The sequence below is a fragment of the Panulirus ornatus genome, chromosome 3, assembly GCF_036320965.1.
Source record: "Panulirus ornatus isolate Po-2019 chromosome 3, ASM3632096v1, whole genome shotgun sequence".
NCBI lineage: Eukaryota > Metazoa > Arthropoda > Malacostraca > Decapoda > Palinuridae > Panulirus > Panulirus ornatus.
The window spans coordinates 35,417,457-35,442,272 of NC_092226.1; the positions used below are offsets into that span (position 1 = coordinate 35,417,457).

General features: G+C 41.9%; 1 protein-coding gene across 5 annotated transcripts in view; it reads right to left on the reverse strand.

Moving 5' to 3' along the window:
• LOC139762069 (uncharacterized) overlaps nt 1-24,816 on the reverse strand; it is a 455,708-nt gene that overhangs the window by 248,684 nt on the left and 182,208 nt on the right. For all 5 annotated transcript variants that reach the window (XR_011715680.1, XM_071686826.1, XM_071686827.1 and 2 more), the window contains one exon: nt 23,078-23,252. Coding sequence is in view for 4 of the 5 variants with exons in the window: in XM_071686826.1 (XP_071542927.1) it covers nt 23,078-23,252 (175 nt within the window). In the remaining variant the exon portion in view is untranslated. The remainder of the gene's footprint in view (nt 1-23,077; nt 23,253-24,816) is intronic.

The following is a 24,816-nucleotide window of genomic DNA, read 5'->3' on the forward strand; positions in this document are numbered from 1 at the left end:
AGCATCTCTATCAACTCTATCATATGCCTTTTCCAGATCCATAAATGCTACATACAAATCCATTTGTTTTTCTAAGTATTTCTCACATACATTCTTCAAAGCAAACACCTGATCCACACATCCTCTACCACTTCTGAAACCACACTGCTCTTCCCCAATCTGATGCTCTGTACATGCCTTCACCCTCTCAATCAATACCCTCCCATATAATCTACCAGGAATACTCAACAAACTCATACCTCTGTAATTTGAGCACTCACTCTTATCCCCTTTGCCTTTGTACAATGGCACTATGCAAGCATTCCGCCAATCCTCAGGCACCTCACCATGAGTCATACATACATTAAATAACCTTACCAACCAGTCAACAATACAGTCGCCCCCTTTTTTAATAAATTCCACTGCAATACCATCCAAACCTGTTGCCTTGCTGGCTTTCATCTTCCGTAAAGATTTTACTACCTCTTCTCTATTTACCAAATCATTTTCCCTAACCCTCTCACTTTGCACACCACCTCGACCAAAACACCCTATATCTGCCACTCTATCATCAAACACATTCAACAAACCTTCAAAATACTCACTCCATCTCCTTCTTACATCACCACTACTTGTGATCACCTCCCCATCAGCCCCATTCACTGAAGTTCCCATTTGCTCCCTTGTCTTATGCACTTTATTTACCTCCTTCCAAAACATCTTTTTATTCTCCCTGAAATTTAATGATACTCTCTCACCCCAACTCTCATTTGCCCTTTTTTTCACCTCTTGCACCTTTCTCTTGACCTCCTGCCTCTTTCTTTGATACCTCTCCCACTCATTTGCATTTTTTCCCTGCAAAAATCGTCCAAATGCCTCTCTCTTCTCTTTCACTAATAATCTTACTTCTTCATCCCACCACTCACTACCTTTTCTAATCAACCCACCTCCCACGCTTCTGATGCCACAAGCATCTTTTGCGCAAGCCATCACTGCTTCCGTAAATACATCCCATTCCTCCCCCACTCCCCTTATCTCCTTTGTTCTCACCTTTTTCCATTCTGTACTCAGTCTCTCCTGGTACTTCCTCACACAAGTATCCTTCCCAAGCTCACTTACTCTCACCACTCTCTTCACTCCAACATTCTCTCTTCTTTTCTGAAAACCCCCACAAATCTTCAACTTCGCCTCCACAAGATAATGATCAGACATCCCTCCAGTTGCACCTCTCAGCACATTAACATCCAAAAGTCTCTCTTTCGCACGCCTATCAATTAACATGTAATCCATCTCTCCTACTTACATACATATACTTATGTATATCTCTCTTTTTAAACCAGGTATTCCCAATCACCAGTCCTTTTTCAGCACATAAATCTACAAGTTCTTCACCATTTCCATTTACAACACTGAGCATCCCATGTACACCAATTATTCCCTCAACTGCCACATTACTCACTTTTGAATTCAAATCACCCATCACTATAACCCAGTCTCTTGCATCAAAACCACTAACACACTCACTCAGCTGCTCCCAAAACACTTGCCTCTCATGATCTTTCTTCTCATGCCCAGGTGCATATGCACCATTAATCACCCATCTCTCTCCATCAACTTTCAGTTTTACCCATATCAATCTAGAGCTTACTTTCTTACTCTGTATCACATAATCCCACCACTCCTGTTTCAGGAGTGGTGGGAGCACTCCCCGCGTGACTCGTTCTTCTGTTTCCCCTTTTAGAAATTTAAAATACAAGGAGAGGAGAGGAGAGGAGAGGAGAGGAGAGGAGAGGTGGGTCCCCCCCCCCCCGCCTCCTTATACAATATGTGAGGAATGCGTGGGAAGTATTCTTTCTTCCCTATCCCCAGGGGATATTTATTTATTATACTTTTTTGATGTCTCCCATACACATGTATATTCATACGTGCCCACATATACATACCTATACATTTCAATGTATGTAAATATTCATAGATAAGACATATACATATATACACATGTACATATTCATACTTGCTGCCTTCATCCATTCCTGTTGCTACCCTACCACACATGAAATGGCACCCCCCTCTCCTGGCACACACACAAGGTAGTGGTAGGAAAAGAGAACAAAGGTCACATTCGTTCACACTCATTCTCTAGCTGTCATGTGTAATGTACAGAAACCACAGCTCCCTTTCCACATCCATGCCCCACAAACCTTTCCATGGTTTACTCAGATGCTTCACATGCTCTGGTTCAATCCAATGACAGCACGTCGACCCCAGTATACCACATCATTCCAATTCACTCTATTCTTTGTATGCCTTTTACCCTCCTGCATGTTCAGGCCTCGATTGCTCAAATTCTCTTTCATTCCATCCTTCCATCTCCAGTTTGGTCTCCCACTCCTCGTTCCTTCTACCTCGGACACATATATCTTCTTTGTCAATCTTTCCTCACTCATTCTCGCCATGTGGCCAAACCATTTCAATACACCCTCTTCTGCTCTCTCAACCATACTTTTTATTACCAAACATCTCTCTTACCCCATTCATTACCTACTTGATCAAACCACCTCACACCACATATTGCCCTCAAACATCTCATTTCCAACACATCCACCCTCCTCCGCACAACCCTATCAATAGCCCACGCCTCCCAGCCATATAACATTGTTGGAACCACTGTTCCTTCAAACATACCCAGTTTTGTTCTCCGAGATAATGTTCTCGCCTTCCACACATTCTTCAACGCCCCCAGAACTTTTGCCCCCTGCCCCACCGTGACTCACTTTCGCTTCCATGGTTCCATCCGCTGCTGAATCAACTCCCAGATATCTAAAACACTTCACTTCCTCCAGATTTCTCCATTCAAACTTACCTCCCAACTGACTTGTCTCTCAACCCTACTGAACCTAATAATCTTGTTCTTATTCACATTTACTCTCAGCTTTCTTCTAACACGCACTTTACCAAACTCAGTCAACAGCTTCTGCAGTTTCTCACCCGAATCAGCCACAAGCGCTGTATTATCAGCAAACAACAACTGACTCACTTCCCAAGCCCTCTCATGCACAACAGACTGCATACTTGTCCCTCTCACCAAAACTCTTGCAGTCATGGCCCTAACCACCCCATCCATAAACAAACAACCAAGGAGACATCACACACCCCTGCCGCAAACTGACATTCTAGCAGCTTACCTCCCACACCATATACTCTTAAAACCTTACACAAAGAATCTCTATCAACCGTATAATATGCTTTCTCTAGATCCATAAACGCTACATATAAATCCATCTGTTTTTCTAAGTATTTCTCACATATATTCTTCAATATATGTTTCAGAAGTGGTAGAGGATGTGTGGATCAGGTGTTTGCTTTGAAGAATGTATGTGAGAAATACTTAGAAAAGCAAATGGATTTGTATGTAGCATTTATGGATCTGGAGAAGGCATATGATAGAGTTGATAGAGATGCTCTGTGGAAGGTATTAAGAATATATGGTGTGGGAGGCAAGTTGTTAGAAGCAGTGAAAAGTTTTTATCGAGGATGTAAGGCATGTGTACGTGTAGGAAGAGAGGAAAGTGATTGGTTCTCAGTGAGTGTAGGTTTGTGGCAGGGGTGTGTGATGTCTCCATGGTTAATTTGTTTATGGATGGGGTTGTTAGGGAGGTGAATGCAAGAGTTTTGGAAAGAGGGGCAAGTATGAAGTCTGTTGGGGATGAGAGAGCTTGGGAAGTGAGTCAGTTGTTGTTCGCTGATGATACAGCGCTGGTGGCTGATTCATGTGGGAAACTGCAGAAGCTGGTGACTGAGTTTGGTAAAGTGTGTGAAAGAAGAAAGTTAAGAGTAAATGTGAATAAGAGCAAGGTTATTAGGTACAGTAGGGTTGAAGGTCAAGTCAATTGGGAGGTAAGTTTGAATGGAGAAAAACTGGAGGAAGTAAAGTGTTTTAGATATCTGGGAGTGGATCTGGCAGCAGATGGAACCATGGAAGCGGAAGTGAATCATAGGGTGGGGGAGGGGGCAAAAATCCTGGGAGCCTTGAAGAATGTGTGGAAGTCGAGAACATTATCTCAGAAAGCAAAAATGGGTATGTTTGAAGGAATAGTGGTTCCAACAATGTTGTATGGTTGCAAGGCGTAGGCTATGGATAGAGTTGTGCGCAGGAGGGTGGATGTGCTGGAAATGAGATGTTTGAGGACAATGTGTGGTGTGAGGTGGTTTGATCGAGTAAGTAATGTAAGGGTAAGAGAGATGTGTGGAAATAAATAGAGCGTGGTTGAGAGAGCAGAAGAGGGTGTTTTGAAATGGTTTGGGCACATGGAGAGAATGAGTGAGGAAAGATTGACCAAGAGGATATATGTGTCGGAGGTGGAAGGAACGAGAAGTGGGAGACCAAATTGGAGGTGGAAAGACGGAGTGAAAAAGATTTTGAGTGATCGGGGTCTGAACATGCAGGGGGGTGAAAGGCGGGCTAGGAATAGAGTGAATTGGATCGATGTGGTATACCGGGGTTGACGTGCTGTCAGTGGATTGAATCAGGGCATGTGAAGCGTCTGGGGTAAACCATGGAAAGTTGTGTGGGGCCTGGATGTGGAAAGGGAGCTGTGGTTTCGGGCATTATTGCATGATAGCTAGAGACTGAGTGTTAACGAATGGGGCCTTTGTTGTCTTTTCCTAGCGCTACCTCGCACACATGAGAGGGGAGGGGGATGGTATTCCATGTGTGGCGAGGTGGCGATGGGAATGAATAAAGGCAGTGTGAATTGTGTGCATGGGTATATATGTATGTGTCTGTGTGTGTATATATATGTGTACATTGAGATGTATAGGTATGTATATTTGCGTGTGTGTGTACGTGTATGTATATACATGTGTATGGGGGTGGGTTGGGCCATTTCTTTCGTCTGTTTCCTTGCGCTACCTCGCAAACGCGGGAGACAGCGACATAGCAAAATAGATAAATAAATAATATAAATAAACACCCATACATGCACATATATGAACATGTTGGAAAGGATCACAATTTTGTGCGTGATCAAGTACATTCCTATGGGTCCACGGGAAAAATGAAACAAAATAAGTTCCCAAGTGCACTCATGTAATAATCACATCATCAGGGTAGACACAAGAGAGAAATATAAGTTAGTTGATATACAACGAAGGGAAGGAGCTATGATGCCATTTGGTAAACGTGACTGTCCAAGACAAACAACGAGCGTATCATAAACTTATTATGTGGACAAGAGGGTGAATTGTTTACAAATTTTACCAATAATAAAGTTATCCAATTTGTATTGACCTTCACTAATTTTAAGGTTATGATTCTTTGTATTTGATAATAGAAGATTCAATGATATTTCTTGGAGTTAGAGTTGATAACTGAGATGGCATTTCTCCAGTCATTACAATGATCATAGTTTTTAATGTGATTAAACAAGGCATTTGATTCTTGTCATGTTCTTTTACAATATTTATGTTGCTTAAGTCTAACAGAAAGATCCTTACCAGTCTGCCCAACATAAAACTTAAGTTAGCAAAGAAATCATTGTATAGAGTTGAGCCCAAACCTCCCATTAACACCAAGAATCTTTTAGTTCTCCCTTTTAATAATAATAATTTTACTTTACTTCCCATGTTGCTTAAATCCTTTAATGTAAATTTTGCCTTCAGCAACAATAATCCCTGGGGATAGGGGAGAAAGAATACTTCCCACGTATTCCCTGCGTGTCGTAGAAGGCGACTAAAAGGGAAGGGAGCGGGGGGCTGGAAATCCTCCCCTCTCATTTTTTTAATTTTCCAAAAGAAGGAACAGAGAAGGGGGCCAGGTGAGGATATTCCCTCAGAGGCCCAGTCCTCTGTTCTTAACGCTACCTTGCTAACGAGGGAAATGGCGAATAGTTTGAGAGAAAATGAAAAAGCAACAATAATACTATAAAGAATATCTTAATCAGGAACTCACCAGAAAATTCTCCTGGGTGCATTTATAAAGTGCCATGTAGAAATTGTGATAAGTTTTATGTTGGGGAGACTGGTAAGGATCTTTCTGTTAGACTTAAGCAACATAAATATAGTATAAGAACAGGACAAGAATCAAAAGCCCTGTTTAATGAGGTTAAAAACTATGATCATTATATTAACTGGAGCAATGCCATCTCAGTTATTAACTCTTAACTCCAGTACCAGGAGAAATATTGAATCTTCTATCATCAAATACACAAAGAATTATAACCTTAATATTAGTGAAGGTCTATACAAATTGGATAACTTTACTGTTGATGAAATTTGTAAACATTTCGCCTTCTTGTCCACATAATAAGTTTATGATATGCTCATTGTCTGTCTTGGACAATCACATGTTTACCAAATGGCGTCCTAGCTACGTCCCTTCGTTGTATATCAACTGACTATTATTTTTCTCTTATGTCTACCCTGATGATGTGATAATTACATGAAAGTGCGCTTGGGAACTTATTGTGTTTCATTTTCCTTATGGACTCATAGGAATATACATACATATACAGGAGTGGTGGGAGTATGTGACAGAGTGTAAGAAAGTAAACTCTAGATTGATATGGGTAAAACTGAAAGTTGGTGGAGAGAGATGGGTGATTATTGGTGCATATGCACCTAGGCATGAGAAGAAAGATCATGAGAGACAAGTGTTTTGGGAGCAGCTGAGTGAGTGTGTTAGTAGTTTTGATGCACGAGATCGGGTTATAGTGATGGGCGATTTGAATGCAAAGGTGAGTAATGTGGCAGTTGAGGGAATAATTGGTGTACATGGGGTGCTCAGTGTTGTTAATGGAAATGGTGAAGAGCTTGTAGATTCATGTGCTGAAAAAGGACTGGTGATTGGGAATACCTGGTTTAAAAAGCAAGATATACATAAGTATACGTATGTAAGTAGGAGAGATGGCCAGAGAGCATTATGGGATTACATGTTAATTGATCGGCACTTGAAAGACAGACTTTTGGATGTTAATGTGCTGAGAGGTGCAACTGGAGGGATGTCTGGTCATTATCTTGTGGAGGCGAAGGTGAAGATGTGTAGAGGTTTTCAGAAAAGAAGAGAGAAGTTGGGGTGAAGAGAGTGGTGAGAGTAAGTGAGCTTGGGAAGGAGACTTGTGTGAGGAAGTACCAGGAGAGACTGAGTAAAGAATGGAAAAAAGTGAGAACAAAGGAGGTAAGGGGAGTGGGGGAGGAATGGGATGTATTTAGGGAAGCATTGATGGCTTGTGCAAAAGATGCTTGTGGCATCAGAAGCGTGGGAGGTGGGCAGATTAGAAAGGGTAGTGAGTGGTGGGATGAAGAAGTAAGATTATTAGTGATGTATAAAAGAAAGAGGCAAGATGTCAAGAGAAAGGTGCAAGAGGTGAAAAGGAGGGCAAATGAGAGATGGGGTGAGAGAGTATCATTAAATTTTAGGGAGAATAAAAAGATGTTTTGGAAGGAGGTAAATAAAGTGCGTAAGACAAGGGAACAAATGGGTACTTCAGTGAAGGGGGCTAATGGGGAGGTGATAACAAGTAGTGGTGATGTGAGAAGGAGATGGAGTGAGTATTCTGAAGGGTTGTTGAATGTGTTTGATGATAGAGTGGCAGATATAGGGTGTTTTGATCGAGGTGGTGTGCAAAAGTGAGAGGGTTAGGGAAAATGATTTGGTAAACAGAGAAGAGGTAGTAAAACGTTTGCAGAAGATGAAAGCTGGCAAGGCAGCAGGTTTGGATGGTATTGCAGTGGAATTTATTAAAAAAGGGCGTGACTGTATTGTTGACGGGTTGGTAAGGTTATTTAATGTATGTATGATTCATGGTGAGGTGCCTGAAGATTGGCAAAATACTTGCTTAGTGCCACTGGACAAAGGCAAAGGGGACAAAGGTGAGTGCTCAAATTACAGAGGTATAGGTTTGTTGAATATTCCTGGGAAATCATATGGGAGGGTATTGATTGAGAGGGTAAAAGCATGTACAGAGCATCAGATTGGGGAAGAGCAGCGTGGTTTCAGAAGTGGTAGAGGATGTGGGGATCAGGTGTTTGCTTTGAAGAATATATGTGAGAAATACTTAGAAAAGCAAATGTATTTGTATGTAGCATTTATGGATCTGGAGAAGGCATATGATAGAGTTGATAGAGATGCTCTGTGGAAGGTATTAAGAATATATGGTGTGGGAGGCAAGTTGTTAGATTCAGTGAAAAGTTTTTATTGAGGATGTAAGGCATGTGTACATGTAGGAAGAGAGGAAAGTGATTGGTTCTCAGTGAATGTAGGTTTGCGGCAGGGGTGTGTGATGTCTCCATGGTTGTTTAATTTGTATATGGATGGGGTTGTTAGGGAGGTGAGTGCAAGAGTTTTGGAAAGAGGGGTAAGGATGCAGTCTGTTGTGGATAAGAGAGCTTGGGAAGTAAGTCAGTTGTTGTTTGCTGATGATACAGCACTGGTGGCTGATTCATGTGAGAAACTGCAGAAGCTGTTGACTGAGTTTGATAAAGCGTGTGAAAGAAGAAAGTTGAGAGTAAATGCGAATAAGAGCAAGGTTATCAGGTACAGTAGGGTTGAGGGTTAAGTCAATTGGGAGGTAAGTTCGAATGGAGAAAAACTGGAGGAAGTGAAGTGCTTTAGATATTTGGCAGCAGATGGAACCATGGAAGCGGAAGTGAATCATAGGGTGGGGGAGGGGGCGAAAATTCTGGGAGCCTTGAAGAATGTGTGGAAGTCGAGAACATTATCTTGGAAAGCAAAAATGGGTATGTTTGAAGGAATAGTGGCTCCAACAATGTTTTATGGTTGCGAGGTGTGGGCTATGGATAGAGTTGTGCGCAGGAGGGTGGATGTGCTGAAAATGAGATGTTTGAGGACAATATGTGGTGTGAGGTGGTTTGATCGACTAAGTAATAATAGGGTTAGAGAGATGTGTGGTAATAAAAAGAGTGTGGTTGAGAGAGCAGAAGAGGGTGTTTTGAAATGGTTTGGTCACATGGAGAGAATGAGTGAGGAAAGATTGACCAAGAGGATATATGTCATAGGTGGAGGGAACGAGAAGTGGGAGACCCAATTGGAGGTGGAAAGATGGAGTGAAAAAGATTTTGAGTGATAGGGGCCTGAACAGGCAGGAGGGTGAAAGGTGTGCAAGGAATAGAGTGAATTGGAACGATGTGGTATACCGGGGTCGACGTGCTGTCAATGGATTGAACCAGGGCATGTGAAGCATCTGGGGTAAACCATGGAAAGTTCTGTGAAGCCTGGATGTGGAAAGTTTGAATGGAGAAAAACTGGAGGAAGTGAAGTGTTTTAGATATCTGGGAGTGGATCTGGCAGCGGATGGAACCATGGAAGCTGAAGTGAATCATAGGGTGGGGGAGGGGGCGAAATTTCTGGGAGCATTGAAGAATGTGTGGAAGTCGAGAACATTATCTCGGAAAGCATAAATGGGTATGTTTGAAGGAATAGTGGTTCTAACGATGTTATATGGTCGTGAGGCGTGGGCTATGGATAGAGTTGTGCACAGGAGGGTGGATTTGCTGGAAATGAGATGTTTGAGGACAATATATGGTGTGAGGTGGTTTGATCGAGTAAGTAATAATAGGGTAAGAGAGATGTGTGGTAATAAAAAGAGTGTGTTTGAGAGAGCAGAAGAGGGTGTTTTGAAATGGTTTGGTCACATGGAGAGAATGAGTGAGGAAAGATTGACCAAGAGGAGATATGTATCAGAGGTGGAGGGAACGAGGAGAAGTGGGAGACCAAATTGGAGGTGGAAAGATGGAGTGAAAAAGATTTTGAGTGATCGGGGCCTGAACATGCAGGAGGGTGAAAGGCATGCAAGGAATAGAGTGAATTGGAACGATGTGGTATACTGGGTTCGACGTGCTGTCAATGGATTGAACCAGGGCATGTAAAGCATCTGGGGTAAACCATGGAAATTTCTGTGGGGCCTGGATGTGGAAAGGGAGCTGTGGTTTCGGTGCATTATTACATGACAGCTAGAGACTGAGTGTGAAGGAATGTGGCCTTTGTTGTCCTTTCCTAGCACTACCTCACACACATGAGGGGGAGGGGGTTTTTATTTCATGTGTGGTGGGGTGGTGATGGGAATGAATAAAGGCAGACAGTATGAATTATGTACATGTGTATATATGTATATGTCTGTGTGTGTATATATATGTATACGTTGAGATGTATAGGTATGTATATTTGCGTGTGTGGACGTGTATGTATATACATGTGTATGTGGATGGGTTGGGCCATTCTTTCGTCTGTTTCCTTGCGCTACCTTGCTAACGCGGGAGACAGCGACAAAGCAAAATAATAAAATAATAATACATATCAACAAATACATACATATACATACACAGACATATACACATGTACATATTTGCACTTGCTGCCTACATCCATTCTCGTCACCCCCTCGCCACAAAGGAAATAGCACACACACACACACACACACACATACTTCAGCGAGGTAACGCCAGGAAAAGTCAAAAATGCCACGTTTGTTCACACTCAGTCTCTAGCTGTCATGTGTAATGCATTGATACCACAGCTCCCGTCTCTAGCTGCCATGTGTAATGCACCGATACCACATCCAGACCCCACATACTTTCCGTTTCTTACCTCAGCTGCTTCACATGCCCTGGACCAGTCCTGGATCAGTCCGTTGACAGCATGTCGACCCCAGGATACCACATTGTTCCAGTTCACTCTATTCATCGCACGCCTTTCATCCTCATGTATGTTCAGGCCCCGATCACTCAAAATCTTTTTCACTGCATCCTTCCACCACAGCTCCCTTTCCACATCCAGGCCCCACACACTTTCCATGGTTTTCCCCAGGTGCTTCACATGCCCTAGTTCAGTCCATTGACAGCACGCTGACCCCAGTATACCACATCGTTCCAGTTCACTCTATTCCTTGCATGCCTTTCATATTCCTGTATGTTCAGGCCTCGATTGCTCAAAATCTTTTTCACTCCATCCTTTTACCTCTAATTTTGTCTCCTGCTTCTCCTTGTTCCCTCCACCTTTGACACATATACCTTCTTTGTCAATCTTTCCTCTCATTCTCTCCATGTGTCCTAACCATTTCAACACACCCTCTTCTGCTCTCTCAACCACACTCTTTACCACCACGCATCTCATTTATTCCATCATTACTTAATCGATCAAACCACCTCACACCAAATATTGTCCTCAAACTTTTCATTTCTAACTCGTCCACCTTCCTCCACACAACCCTGTCTATAGCCCATGCCTCACAACCATATAACATTGTTGGAACCACTATTCCTTCAAACATACCCTTTTTGCTCTCTCAGATAAGTTTCTTGCATTTCACACATTCTTCATCACTGCCAGACCCTTCGCCCCCTCCCCCACCCTGAGACTCTCTTCCACTTTCATGTTTCCATCTGCTGCTAAGTCCACTCCCAGATGTCTAAAATACTTCACCTCCTCCACTTTTTCTTCATTCAAACTTACCTCCCAATTAACTTGTCCTTCAACCATACTGAACCTAATAACCTTCTCTTATTCAAATTTACTCTCAACTTTCTCCTTTCATACACTTTACCAAGCTCAGTGCAATTTCTCACCTGAATCAGCCACCAGAGCTGTATCATCAGCGAACAACAATTGAATCACTTCTCAATCCCTCTCATCCCCAACAGAGTGCACAGTTGCCCCTCTCTACAAAGCTCTTGTATTCACCTCCCAAATCATCCCGTCCATAAGCAAATTCAACAACCTTGGAGACATCACACACACCTACACACCTGCCGCAAACAGACATTCACTGGGAACCAATCACTTTCCTCTCTTCCTACTTGTACACATGCTTTACATCCTTGGTAAAAACTTTGTACTGCTTCTAGCAACTTACCTCCTATACCATATACTTCTAAAACCTTCCACAAAGCATCTCAATCAACCATATCATATGCCTTCTCCAGATCCATAAATGCTACATACAAATCCATCTGTTTTTCTAAGTATTTCTCAAATGCATTCTTCAAAGCAAACACCTGATCCACACATCCTTTGCCGCCTCTGAAACCACACTGCTCTTCCTCAATATGATGCTCTGTACATACCTTTACCCTCTCAGTTAATGCCCTCCCATATAATTTCCCAGGAATACTCAACAAACTTATGCCTCTGTAATTTGAACACACCTTTATCCCCATTGCCTTTGTACAATGGCACTATGCATGCATTCTGCCAGTCCTCAAGCACTTCACCATGATCCCTACATGCAATGAGTATCCTTACCAATCAATCAACAACAAAGTCAACCCCCTTTAATATATTCTACAGCAATACCATCCAAACCTCCCACCTTGCCAGCTTTCATCTTCTGCAAAGCTTTCACTACCTCTTCTCTGTTTACCAAGACCATTCTCCCTGACCCCCTCACTTCGCACACCACCCCAACCAAAACACCTTATATCTGCCACTCTATCATCAAACATATTAAACAAACCTTCAAAATACTCATTCCATCTCCTTCTCTTTTTATCACTACTTGTTATTACCACCCCATTTGCCCCTTCACCGGTGTTCCCATTTGTTCTCTTGTCTTATGCACATTATTTGCCTCCTTCCAAAACATCTTTTATATTCTCCCTAAAATTTAATGATACTCTTTCACCCCAACTCTCATTTGCCCTCTTTCTTACCTCTTGCACCTTTCTCTTGACCTCCTGCCTCTTTCTTTTCTACACTTCCCAGTCATTTGCACTGCCTCTCTTTCACTAACAACCTTACTTCTTTATCCCACCACTCACTACCCTTTCTAATCTGCCCACCTCCCACTTTTTTTCTTTTTTTTCACAAGCCATCACTGTTTCCTTAAATACATTCCATTTCTCCCCCCTCCCCTCATGTCATTTGCTCTCACCTTTTGCCATTCTACACTCAATCTCTCCCGGTACTTCCTCACACAAGTCTCCTTTCCAAGCTCACTTACTCTCACCACTCTCTTCTTCCTAACATTCTATATTCTTTTCTGAAAACCTCTACAAATCTTCACTTTCGCTTCCACTAGATAGTGATCAGACATCCCTCTCAGCACATTAACATCCAAAAGTCTCTGTTTTACATGTCTATCAATTAACATGTAATCCAATAACAACCTTCAACCATCTCTCATACTAACTTATGTATACTTTATGTACATCTCTTTTTAAACCAGGTATCCCCAGTCACCAGTCCTTTTTAAGCACACAAATCCACAAACTCTTTACCATTTCCCTTTACTGAACACCCCATGTACACCAATTATACCCTCAACTGCCACTTTACTCACCTTCTCATTCAAATCACCCATCACTATAACCTGCTTTCATGTGTCAAAGGTGTTAACACACTCACTCAGCTGCTCCCAAAACACTTGCCTATCATGATCTTTCTTCTCATGACCAGGTGCATAGGCACCAATAATCATCTATCTCTCTCAATCCACTTTCAGTTTTACCCACAGCAATCTAGAATTTACTTTCTTACACTCTATTACATACTTCCACAACTCCTGCTTCAGGAGTAGTGCTACTCCTTCCTTTGCTCTTGTCCTCTCACCAACCCTTGACTTTACTTCCAAGACATTTCCAAACTACTCTTCCCGTTTACCCTTGAGCTTCGTTTCACTCAGAGCCAAAACATCCAGGTTCCTTTCCTCAAACATATTACCTATCTCATCTTAGTTACATCCACACACACCCATTCAGCCACCCCAATCTGAGCCTTTGAGGAGGATGAGCACTCCCTGCTTGACTCCTCCTGTTTCACTCTCTAAATCACCACTCTCCCATACAACTTACTCAACTAACTTATACTTCTGTAGTTTGAACAGTCACCTTTATTCCCTTTGCCTTTATACAGTGGCACCATACATGCATTCTGCTAATCCTCAGGCACCTCACCATGATCCATACAATCACTGAAAATCCTAACTAGCTGGTCAGCAACACCAGTCAAATTCCACTGCAATACCAGCCACTTTGCCACATTTTCATCTAAAACACAGCTTTAACCTTTTCTTCCTTCAACAAACCACTTTCCATGACCCTCTCACCTCACACACCTAATATCCTACATCTGCTATCCCATCAAGTCCATTAAACAGTCCTTCAGGATACTCACTACATCTCATCTCCATCTCATCACATCCTATTACCACATCTCCAACTACTCCTTTCACTGATGTGTGCATTTGTTCTCCAGATTTTCCTCAAACCATTAACCTCCTTCAAAAACATCTTATTCTCCCCCATGTTTACTGATACTCTTTTTTTTATGTTGGAAGCTTTAGTCTTAGACAAAAGTTTATATTGAAATGTAGAAAGGGGTTAACAAAAGGGAAAAAGTAACAATCCTTATTATTTACAGGCCTTAATGTTCCCCCCAACATATGTTTCAACCCTTATTGGAATTCACCATGAAAAATTGTATGTATACTGAGGTTTTCAAGCAAAACTATTACCATAACAAAAATACCAAAAAATTGCTGGTAATGGTTCAGGAATTTTAGCCCAAAACTTTTGTTTTAAAAATGAAATACATCATAAAAAGCTTCAATACTTGAAATTATCACAGAAACTATCCCAAAATGCTTCCCCAAGGTGACACATTTCCATTATATATGAACTGAATAATCATAGAATCTTCTAAAAGAGTAACAATTAATTACTTATTTACAGACCTTAATGTCCCAAAGATATAATCAGTACTATATTCGAATTCAACATGGAAAAGAGACCTTATACTAAGATTTTGTAACAAATCAAGTATCCTCACAAGAAGAAAAATTATTGAATTGCAGGTAATAGTTCAGAGAATTTTTAGCCCAAAAAACCTAACCTAACCTAACCTCTGTAATTTCAGCACTCACTCTTATCCCCTTTGCCTTTGTACAATGGCACTATGCACGCATTCCGCCAATCCTCAGGCACCTAACCATGAGTCATACATACATCAAATAACCTTACCAACCAGTCAACAATACAGTCACCCCCTTTTTTAATAAATTCCACTGCAATACCATCCAAACCTGCTGCCTTGCCGGCTTTCATCTTCCGCAAAGCTTTTACTACCTCTTCTCTGTTTACCAAATCATTTTCCCTAACCCTCTCACTTTGCACACCACCTTGACCAAAACACCCTATATCTGCCACTCTATCATCAAACACATTCAACAAACCTTCAAAATACTCACTCCATCTCCTTCTCACATCACCACTACTTGTTATCACCTCCCCATTAGCCCCATTCACTGAAGTTCCCATTTGCTCCCTTGTCTTACACACTTTATTTACCTCCTTCCAGAACATCTTTTTATTCTCCCTAAAATTTAATGATACTCTCTCACCCCAACTCTCATTTGCCCTCTTTTTCACCTCTTTCACCTTTCTCTTGACCTCCTGTCTCTTTCTTTTATACATCTCCCACTCAATTGCATTTTTTCCCTGCAAAAATCGTCCAAATGCCTCTTTCTTCTCTTTCACTAATAATCTTACTTCTTCATCCCACTACTCACTCCCCATTCTAATCAACCCACCTCCCACGCTTCTCATGCCACAAGCATCTTTTGCGCAATCCATCACTGATTCCCTAAATACATCCCATTCCTCCCCCACTCCCCTTACTTCCATTGTTCTCACCTTTTTCCATTCTGTACTCAGCCTCTCCTGGTACTTCCTCACACAAGTCTCCTTCCCAAGCTCACTTACTCTCACCACCCTCTTCACCCCAACATTCACTCTTCTTTTCTGAAAACCCATACAAATCTTCACCTTAGCCTCCACAAGATAATGATCAGACACCCCTCCAGTTGCACCTCTCAGCACATTAACATCCAAAAGTCTCTCTATTGCGTGCCTGTCAATTAACACGTAATCCAATAACACTCTCTGGCCATCTCTCCTACTTACATACGTATACTTATGTATATCTCGCTTTTTAATCCATCTATTTATTTATTTATTTTGCTTTGTCGCTGTCTCCCGCATTAGTAGCGCAAGGAAACAGACGAAAGAATGGCCCAAGCTACCCACAAACACATGCATATACATACATGTCCTCACATGCAAATATACATACTGAAACATCTCAACGAATACATATATATATATATATATATATATATATATATATATATATATATATATATATATATATATATATATATATATTTTTTTTTTATACTTTGTCGCTGTCTCCTGCGTTTGCGAGGTAGCGCAAGGAAACAGACGAAAGAAATGGCCCAACCCCCCCCATACACATGTACATACACACGTCCACACACGCAAATATACATACCTACACAGCTTTCCTTGGTTTACCCCGGACGCTTCACATGCCTTGATTCAATCCACTGACAGCACGTCAACCCCTGTATACCACATCGCTCCAATTCCCTCTATTCCTTGCCCTCCTTTCACCCTCCTGCATGTTCAGGCCCCGATCACACAAAATCCTTTTCACTCCATCTTTCCACCTCCAATTTGGTCTCCCTCTTCTCCTCGTTCCCTCCACCTCCGACACATATATCCTCTTGGTCAATCTTTCCTCACTCATTCTCTCCATGTGCCCAAACCATTTCAAAACACCCTCTTCTGCTCTCTCAACCACGCTCTTTTTATTTCCACACATCTCTCTTACCCTTACGTTACTTACTCGATCAAACCACCTCACACCACACATTGTCCTCAAACATCTCATTTCCAGCACATCCATCCTCCTGCGCACAACTCTATCCATAGCCCACGCCTCGCAACCATACAACATTCTTGGAACTACTATTCCTTCAAACATACCCATTTTTGCTTTCCGGGATAATGTTCTCGACTTCCACACATTTTTCAAGGCTCCCAAAATTTTCGCCCCCTCCCCCACCCTATGATCCACTTCCGCTTCCATGGTTCCATCCGCTGACAGATCCACTCCCAGATATCTAAAACACTTCACTTCCTCCAGTTTTTCTCCATTCAAACTCACCTCCCAATTGACTTGACCCTCAACCCTACTGTACCTAATAACCTTGCTCTTATTCACATTTACTCTTAACTTTCTTCTTCCACACACTTTACCAAACTCAGTCACCAGCTTCTGCAGTTTCTCACATGAATCCGCCACCAGCGCTGTATCATCAGCGAACAACAACTGACTCACTTCCCAAGCTCTCTCATCCCCAACAGACTTCATACTTGCCCCTCTTTCCAAGACTCTTGCATTTACCTCCCTAACAACCCCATCCATAAACAAATTAAACAACCATGGAGACATCACACACCCCTGCCACAAACCTACATTCACTGAGAACCAATCACTTTCCTCTCTTCCTACACGTACACATGCCTTACATCCTCGATAAAAACTTTTCACTGCTTCTAACAACTTGCCTCCCACACCATATATTCTTAATACCTTCCACAGAGCATCTCTATCAACTCTATCATATGCCTTCTCCAGATCCATAAATGCTACATACAAATCCATTTGCTTTTCTAAGTATTTCTCACATACATTCTTCAAAGCAAACACCTGATCCACACATCCTCTACCACTTCTGAAACACACTGCTCTTCCCCAATCTGATGCTCTGTACATGCCTTCACCCTCTCAATCAATACCCTCCTATATAATTTACCAGGAATACTCAACAAACTTATACCTCTGTAATTTGAGCACTCACTCTTATCCCCTTTGCCTTTGTACAATGGCACTATGCACGCATTCCGCCAATCCTCAGGCACCTCACCATGAGTCATACATACATTAAATAACCTTACCAACCAGTCAACAATACAGTCACCCCCTTTTTTAATAAATTCCACTGCAATACCATCCAAACCTGCTGCCTTGCCGGCTTTCATCTTCCGCAAAGCTTTTACTACCTCTTCTCTGTTTACCAAATCATTTTCCCTAACCCTCTCACTTTGCACACCACCTCGACCAAAACACCCTATATCTGCCACTCTGTCATCAGACACATTCAACAAACCTTCAAAATACTCATTCCATCTCCTTCTCACATCACCACTACTTGTTATCACCTCCCCATTTACGCCCTTCACTGAAGTTCCCATTTGCTCCCTTGTCTTACGCACCCTATTTACCTCCTTCCAGAACATCTTTTTATTCTCCCTAAAATTTACTGATAGTCTCTCACCCCAACTCTCATTTGCCCTTTTTTTTCACCTCTTGCACCTTTCTCTTGACCTCCTGTCTCTTTCTTTTATACTTCTCCCACTCAATTGCATATATATATATATATATATATATATATATATATATATATATATATATATATATATATATATATATACACACACACACAGACATATACATATATACACATGTACATAGTTCATACTGTCTGCCTATATTCATTCCCATCGCCACCCCGCCACACATGAAATAACAACCCCCTCCACCCTCATGTGCGCGAGGTAGCGATAGGAGAAGACAACAAAGGCCACATTCCTTCACACTCAGTCTCTAGCTGTCATGTAATAATGCACTGAAACCAGAGCTCCCTTTCCACATCCAGGCCCCACAGAACTTTCCATGGTTTACACCAGATGCTTCACATGCCCTGGTTTAATCCATTGACAGCACGTCGACCCCGGTATACCACATGATTCCAATTCACTCTATTCCTTGCATGCCTTTCACCCTCCTGCACATTCAGGCCCCGATCACTCAAAATCTTTTTCACTCCATCTTTCCACCTCCAATTTAGGCTCCCACTTCTTCTCGTTCCCTCCACCTCTGACACATATATCCTCTTGGTCAATCTTTCCTCACTCATTCTCTCCATGTGACCAAACCATTTCAAAACACCCTCTTCTGCTCTCTCAACCACACTCTTTTTATCACCACACATCTCTCTTACCCTATTATTACTTACTCTATCAAACCATCTCACACCACATATTGTCCTCAAACATCTCATTTCCAGCACATCCAGAATGCTCCGCACAACTCTATCCAGAGCCCATGCCTCACAACCATATAACATTGTTGGAACCACTATTCCTTCAAACATACCCATTTTTGCTTTCCGATAATGTTCTTGACTTCCTCACATTCTTCAATGCTCCCAGAACTTTCACCCCCTGCCCCATCCTATGATTCACTTCTGCTTCCATGGTTCCATCCGCTGCCAAATCCACTCCCAGATATCTAAAACACTTCACTTCCTCCAGTTTTTCTCCATTCAAACTAACCTCCCAGTTAACTTGTCCCTCAACCCTATTGTACCTATTAACCTTGCTCTTATTCACATTTACTCTCAGCTTTCTTCTTTCACACACTTTACCAAATTCAGTCACCAGCTTCTACAGTTTCTCACATGAATCAGCCACCAGCGCTGACATCAGCGAACAACAACTGACTCACTTCCCAAGCTCTCTCATCCACAACAGCCTGCATACTTGCCCCTCTTTCCAAAACTCTTGGATTCACCTCCCTAACAACCCCATCCATAAACAAATTAAACAAATGAGAGTTGGGGTGAGAGAGTATCATTAAATTTTAGGGAGAATAAAAAGATGTTCTGGAAGGAGGTAAATAAAGTGCGTAAGACAAGGGAGCAAATGGGAACTTCAGTGAAGGGCGCAAATGGGGAGGTGATAACAAGTAGTGGTGATGTGAGAAGGAGATGGAGTGAGTATTTTGAAGGTTTGTTGAATGTGTTTGATGATAGAGTGGCAGATATAGGGTGTTTTGGTCGAGGTGGTGTGCAAAGTGAGAGGGTTAGGGAAAATGATTTGGTAAACAGAGAAGAGGTAGTGAAAGCTTTGCGGAAGATGAAAGCCGGCAAGGCAGCAGGTTTGGATGGTATTGCAGTGGAATTTATTAAAAAAGGGGGTGACTGTATTGTTGACTGGTTGGTAAGGTTATTTAATGTATGTATGACTCATGGTGAGGTGCCTGAGGATTGGCGGAATGCGTGCATAGTGCCATTGTATAAAGGCAAAGGGGATAAGAGTGAGTGCTCAAATTACAGAGGTATAAGTTTGTTGAGTATTCCTGGTAAATTATATGGGAGGGTATTGATTGAGAGGGTGAAGGCATGTGCAGAGCATCAGATTGGGGAAGAGCAGTGTGGTTTCAGAAGTGGTAGAGGATGTGTGGATCAGGTGTTTGCTTTGAAGAATGTATGTGAGAAATACTTAGAAAAGCAAATGGATTTGTATGTAGCATTTATGGATCTGGAGAAGGCATATGATAGAGTTGATAGAGATGCTCTGTGGAAGGTATTAAGAATATATGGTGTGGGAGGAAAGTTGTTAGAAGCAGTGAAAAGTTTTTATCGAGGATGTAAGGCATGTGTACGTGTAGGAAGAGAGGAAAGTGATTGGTTCTCAGTGAATGTAGGTTTGCGGCAGGGGTGTGTGATGTCTCCATGGTTGTTTAATTTGTTTATGGATGGGGTTGTTAGGGAGGTAAATGCAAGAGTTTTGGAAAGAGGGGCAAGTATGATGTCTGTTGGGGATGAGAGAGCTTGGGAAGTGAGTCAGTTGTTGTTCACTGATGATACAGCGCTGGTGGCTGATTCATGTGAGAAACTGCAGAAGCTGGTGACTGAGTTTGGTAAAGTGTGTGGAAGAAGAAAGTTAAGAGTAAATGTGAATAAGAGCAAGGTTATTAGGTACAGTAGGGTTGAGGGTCAAGTCAATTGGGAGGTGAGTTTGAATGGAGAAAAACTGGAGGAAGTGAAGTGTTTTAGATATCTGGGAGTGGATCTGGCAGCGGATGGAACCATGGAAGCGGAAGTGGATCATAGGGTGGGGGAGGGGGCGAAAATTCTGGGGGCCTTGAAGAATGTGTGGAAGTCGAGAACATTATCTCAGAAAGCAAAAATGGGTATGTTTGAAGGAATAGTGGTTCCAAGAATGTTGTATGGTTGCGAGGCGTGGGCTATGGATAGAGTTGTGCGCAGGAGGATGGATGTGCTGGAAATGAGATGTTTGAGGACAATGTGTGGTGTGAGGTGGTTTGATCGAGTGAGTAACGTAAGGGTAAGAGAGATGTGTGGAAATAAAAAGAGCGTGGTTGAGAGAGCAGAAGAGGGTGTTTTGAAGTGGTTTGGGCACATGGAGAGGATGAGTGAGGAAAGATTGACCAAGAGGATATATGTGTCGGAGGTGGAGGGAACGAGGAGAAGAGGGAGACCAAATTGGAGGTGGAAAGATGGAGTGAAAAAGATTTTGTGTGATCGGGGCCTGAACATGCAGGAGGGTGAAAGGAGGGCAAGGAATAGAGTGAATTGGATCGATGTGGTATACCGGGGTTGACGTGCTGTCAGTGGATTGAATCAAGGCATGTGAAGCGTCTGGGGTAAACCATGGAAAGCTGTGCAGGTATGTATATTTGCGTGTGTGGACGTATGTATATACATGTGTATGGGGGTGGGTTGGGCCATTTCTTTCGTCTGTTTCCTTGCGCTACCTCGCAAACGCGGGAGACAGCGACAAAGTATAATAATAAAAAAAATATATATGTGTGTATACAAGTGGTAGGGCCATTCTTCGTCTGTTTCCTTGCGCTGAGGGGGGCTGAGAAGTCAGTTTGTTATTTGCTGATGACACAGCACTGGTGGCAGAATCAAGTGACAAACTGCAGAAGCTGGTGACTGAGTTTTGGAGAGTGTTTGAAAGGAAGATGAGCGTACATGGAAATAAAAGCTAGGTTATTAGGTTTAGCAAGACAAAGAAAGTGACAGGTTAGCTGGGATGTACGGCTGAATGGTGAAAATCTGTAGGAAGTGAAGTGTTTTAGATACCCAGGGGTGGACATGGTAGCAAAAAGGATCATGGAAGCAGACATGAGTCATAGGATAGGTGAGAGGGCAAAGGTTCTGGGAGCACTGAGGAATGTGTGGAAAAAGAGGTCATTATCTTGCACGGCAAAAATGGGTATATTTGAAGATACGGTAGCCCCAACAATGTTGTATGGATGCAAGGCATGGGTTAGAGATGAGGATGTGCGGGGAGGGTAGATCTGCTAGAATGTTTGAGGACAACATGTAGTGGGAGGTGGTTTGATCAAGCATGAAATAAAAGTGTAAGAGAGAGGTATGGTAATAGGAAGAGTGTGGGTGACAGAGCTGAAAAGAATGTGCTGAAATGATTTGGATGCAAGGAGAGATTAACAAATGTGAATGTCATAAGTAGAGGGAAAAAGCAAAAGGGGTGAGCAAATTGGAGATGGAAGGATGAAGTGAAAAAAATTTGAATAATTGGAGTATGAATATGGCAGAGGGTGAAAGGCATGCATGAGAAAGTGAAATAGAATACTGTGATATACTTGGGGCAATGTGCTGTCATTGAACTGAACCAGGGCATTTGAAGCAGCCAAGGGAAAGCATTTAAAGATTTATGGTGCCTGGTTATGGTTAGGAGGCTGTGGTTTAGGTGCACTGCACATAACAACTAGAGAATGGATGTCAACAAATGAGGCCTTTCTTTGTCTGTTCCTGGTGCTACCTTGTGGATGCAGGAAATGGCAGACAAGTATGAAAAAGTACTTTTTTCTGGAAAATCAGGGATACACAGATAATTTATGGTCAGCACATAAGGACATTCTATCTGTCTTTCTATTTAACAATCTATATCTCTGATGCTCATTCCCTCTGGGACATTATTTAGAAAAAACAAGGAATAATGTAAAACATCACATCTACTGGTGTTTCTATCACACAAAGACTATTTTCGTTTCTGGAGGTGAGTAAATTACTGATGACTGCAAATAATTACACAGAAGAAAGAAAAATAAAGTAATGGTAGCTAAAAATGATGTTGCACATAATGAAAAGGCATTATTTACCAATAAAAATTGTTTTAAAGACTGATAATTCATAAAACTAATTACTGCCAAGTTACATACAGCTTTCAAAACAAATAGAACCAAATCCAAATCTGCTCATGTTGGTATCAATGACTTTGACATGTTGTAAATTACAATATTTTATGGGACTTTTACCTCACATTCTAAAGAACAGACCTTTAACAACTTCCATAAGCATAACGTCAGGAGACACTAAACAGAGCAATATCATGAAGTAAACAACTTATCATTTCCTAACTGCTTTACATGTAAAATACTTACTGCCATTGATTGGTTGAATATTGGATTGAAGAATCTTAGGCCACCTTCTCTACTGTAGGTGAAGATACTGGATGTTGCTGATGGCCGTCGTCCACCAACCATATCACTAACCACAGACACACGACGACTACTGCTCTCAAGGCGTCGAAACATGAATGACAACTGAGCAGTTGCCCTATAAAAGACATAAATTTGAGAATTTTCCCATAAAGCTCGGTATACAGTGATACCATGCATAAATAACAGTTGGAGAATAGTTCTTAACAGAAGGTGTGAAGATTTTATGCCAACATTGCAGATACCATAAAGAAGACACTAAGCAATTACTACTCAATTTTTCAGCACTTTCTACATATAGATGCGCACACATCAATACAATACTTTATAACATGTGGCCCTGACTAGTGGATGTGTCAAGCTACCTGATTCCTGCAGGATCCTCGTTAGGGTAGATGGGGCTATTGGGGCAGAAAGGCGAGGGTATCATTATTATCATTTTCTTGATCACCACTTCCCGCGTCAGCCAGGTAGCGTCAGGAAAAAGATGAAGAATGGCCCATCTACTCATACACACATACACACACACAAGGCGGTGGGTTTGGATGGTATTGCAGTGGAATTTATAAAAAAAAGGAGGTGACTGTGTTGTTGATTGGTTGGTAAGGATATTCAATGTATGTATGTATCATGGTAAAGTGCCTGAAGACTGGCGGAATGCGTGCATAGTGTTACTGTACAAAGGCAAAGGGGATAAAAGGTGAGTGTTCAAATTACAGAGGCATGAGTTCATGGAGCATTCCTGTGAAATTATATGGAAGGGTAATGATTGAGAGGGTAAAGACATGTACAAAGCATCAGATTAAGGAAGAGCAGTGTGGTTTCAGAAGTGGTAGAGGATGTGTGTATTAGGTGTTCCCTTTGAAGAATGTATGTGAGAAATACTTAGAAAAACAGATGGATGTGTAAGTAGCATTTATGGATCTGGAGAAGGCATATGACAGGGTGGATAGATACTTTGTGGAAGGTTTTAAGAGTATATGGTGAGGGAGTTGAGTTACTAGAAGCAGTGAAAATTTTTTATCATGGATGTAAGGCATGTGTACGAGTAGAAAGGGAGGAAAGTGATTGGTTCCCCTTGAATGTTGGTTTGTGGCAGGGGTGCCTGATGTCATCATGGTTCTTTAATTTGTTTATGGATGGGGTGGCTAGGGAGGTGAATGCAAGAGTTGTGAAAAGGGGCAATAATGCAGTCGGTTCTGGATGAGAGGGCTTGGGAAGTGAGTCAGTTGTTGTTTGCTGATGATACAACGCTGGTGGCTGATTTGGGTGAGAAACTACAGAAGTTGGTGACTGAGTTTGGTAAAGTGTTTGAAAGAAGAAGGTTGAGAGGAAATGTGAATAAGAGTAAGGTCATTAGGTTCAGTAGGGTCGAGGAACAAGTTAACTGGGAGGTGAGTTTCAATGGAGAAAAATTAGAGGAAGTGAAGTGATTTAGATATCTAGGAGTGGACATGTAAGCAGAGGTGAGTCACAAGGTGGGGAAGGGAGCGAAGGTTATGAGAGCACTGAAGAATGTGTGAAAGGCAAGAACATTATCTTGGAGAGCAAAAATGGGTATGTTCGGAGGAATAATGGTTCCAACAATGTTATATGGTAGCGAGGCATAGGCTATAGATAGAGTTGTGAGGAAAAGGGTGGATGACTTGGAAATGAAATGTTTGAGGACAATATGTGGCGTG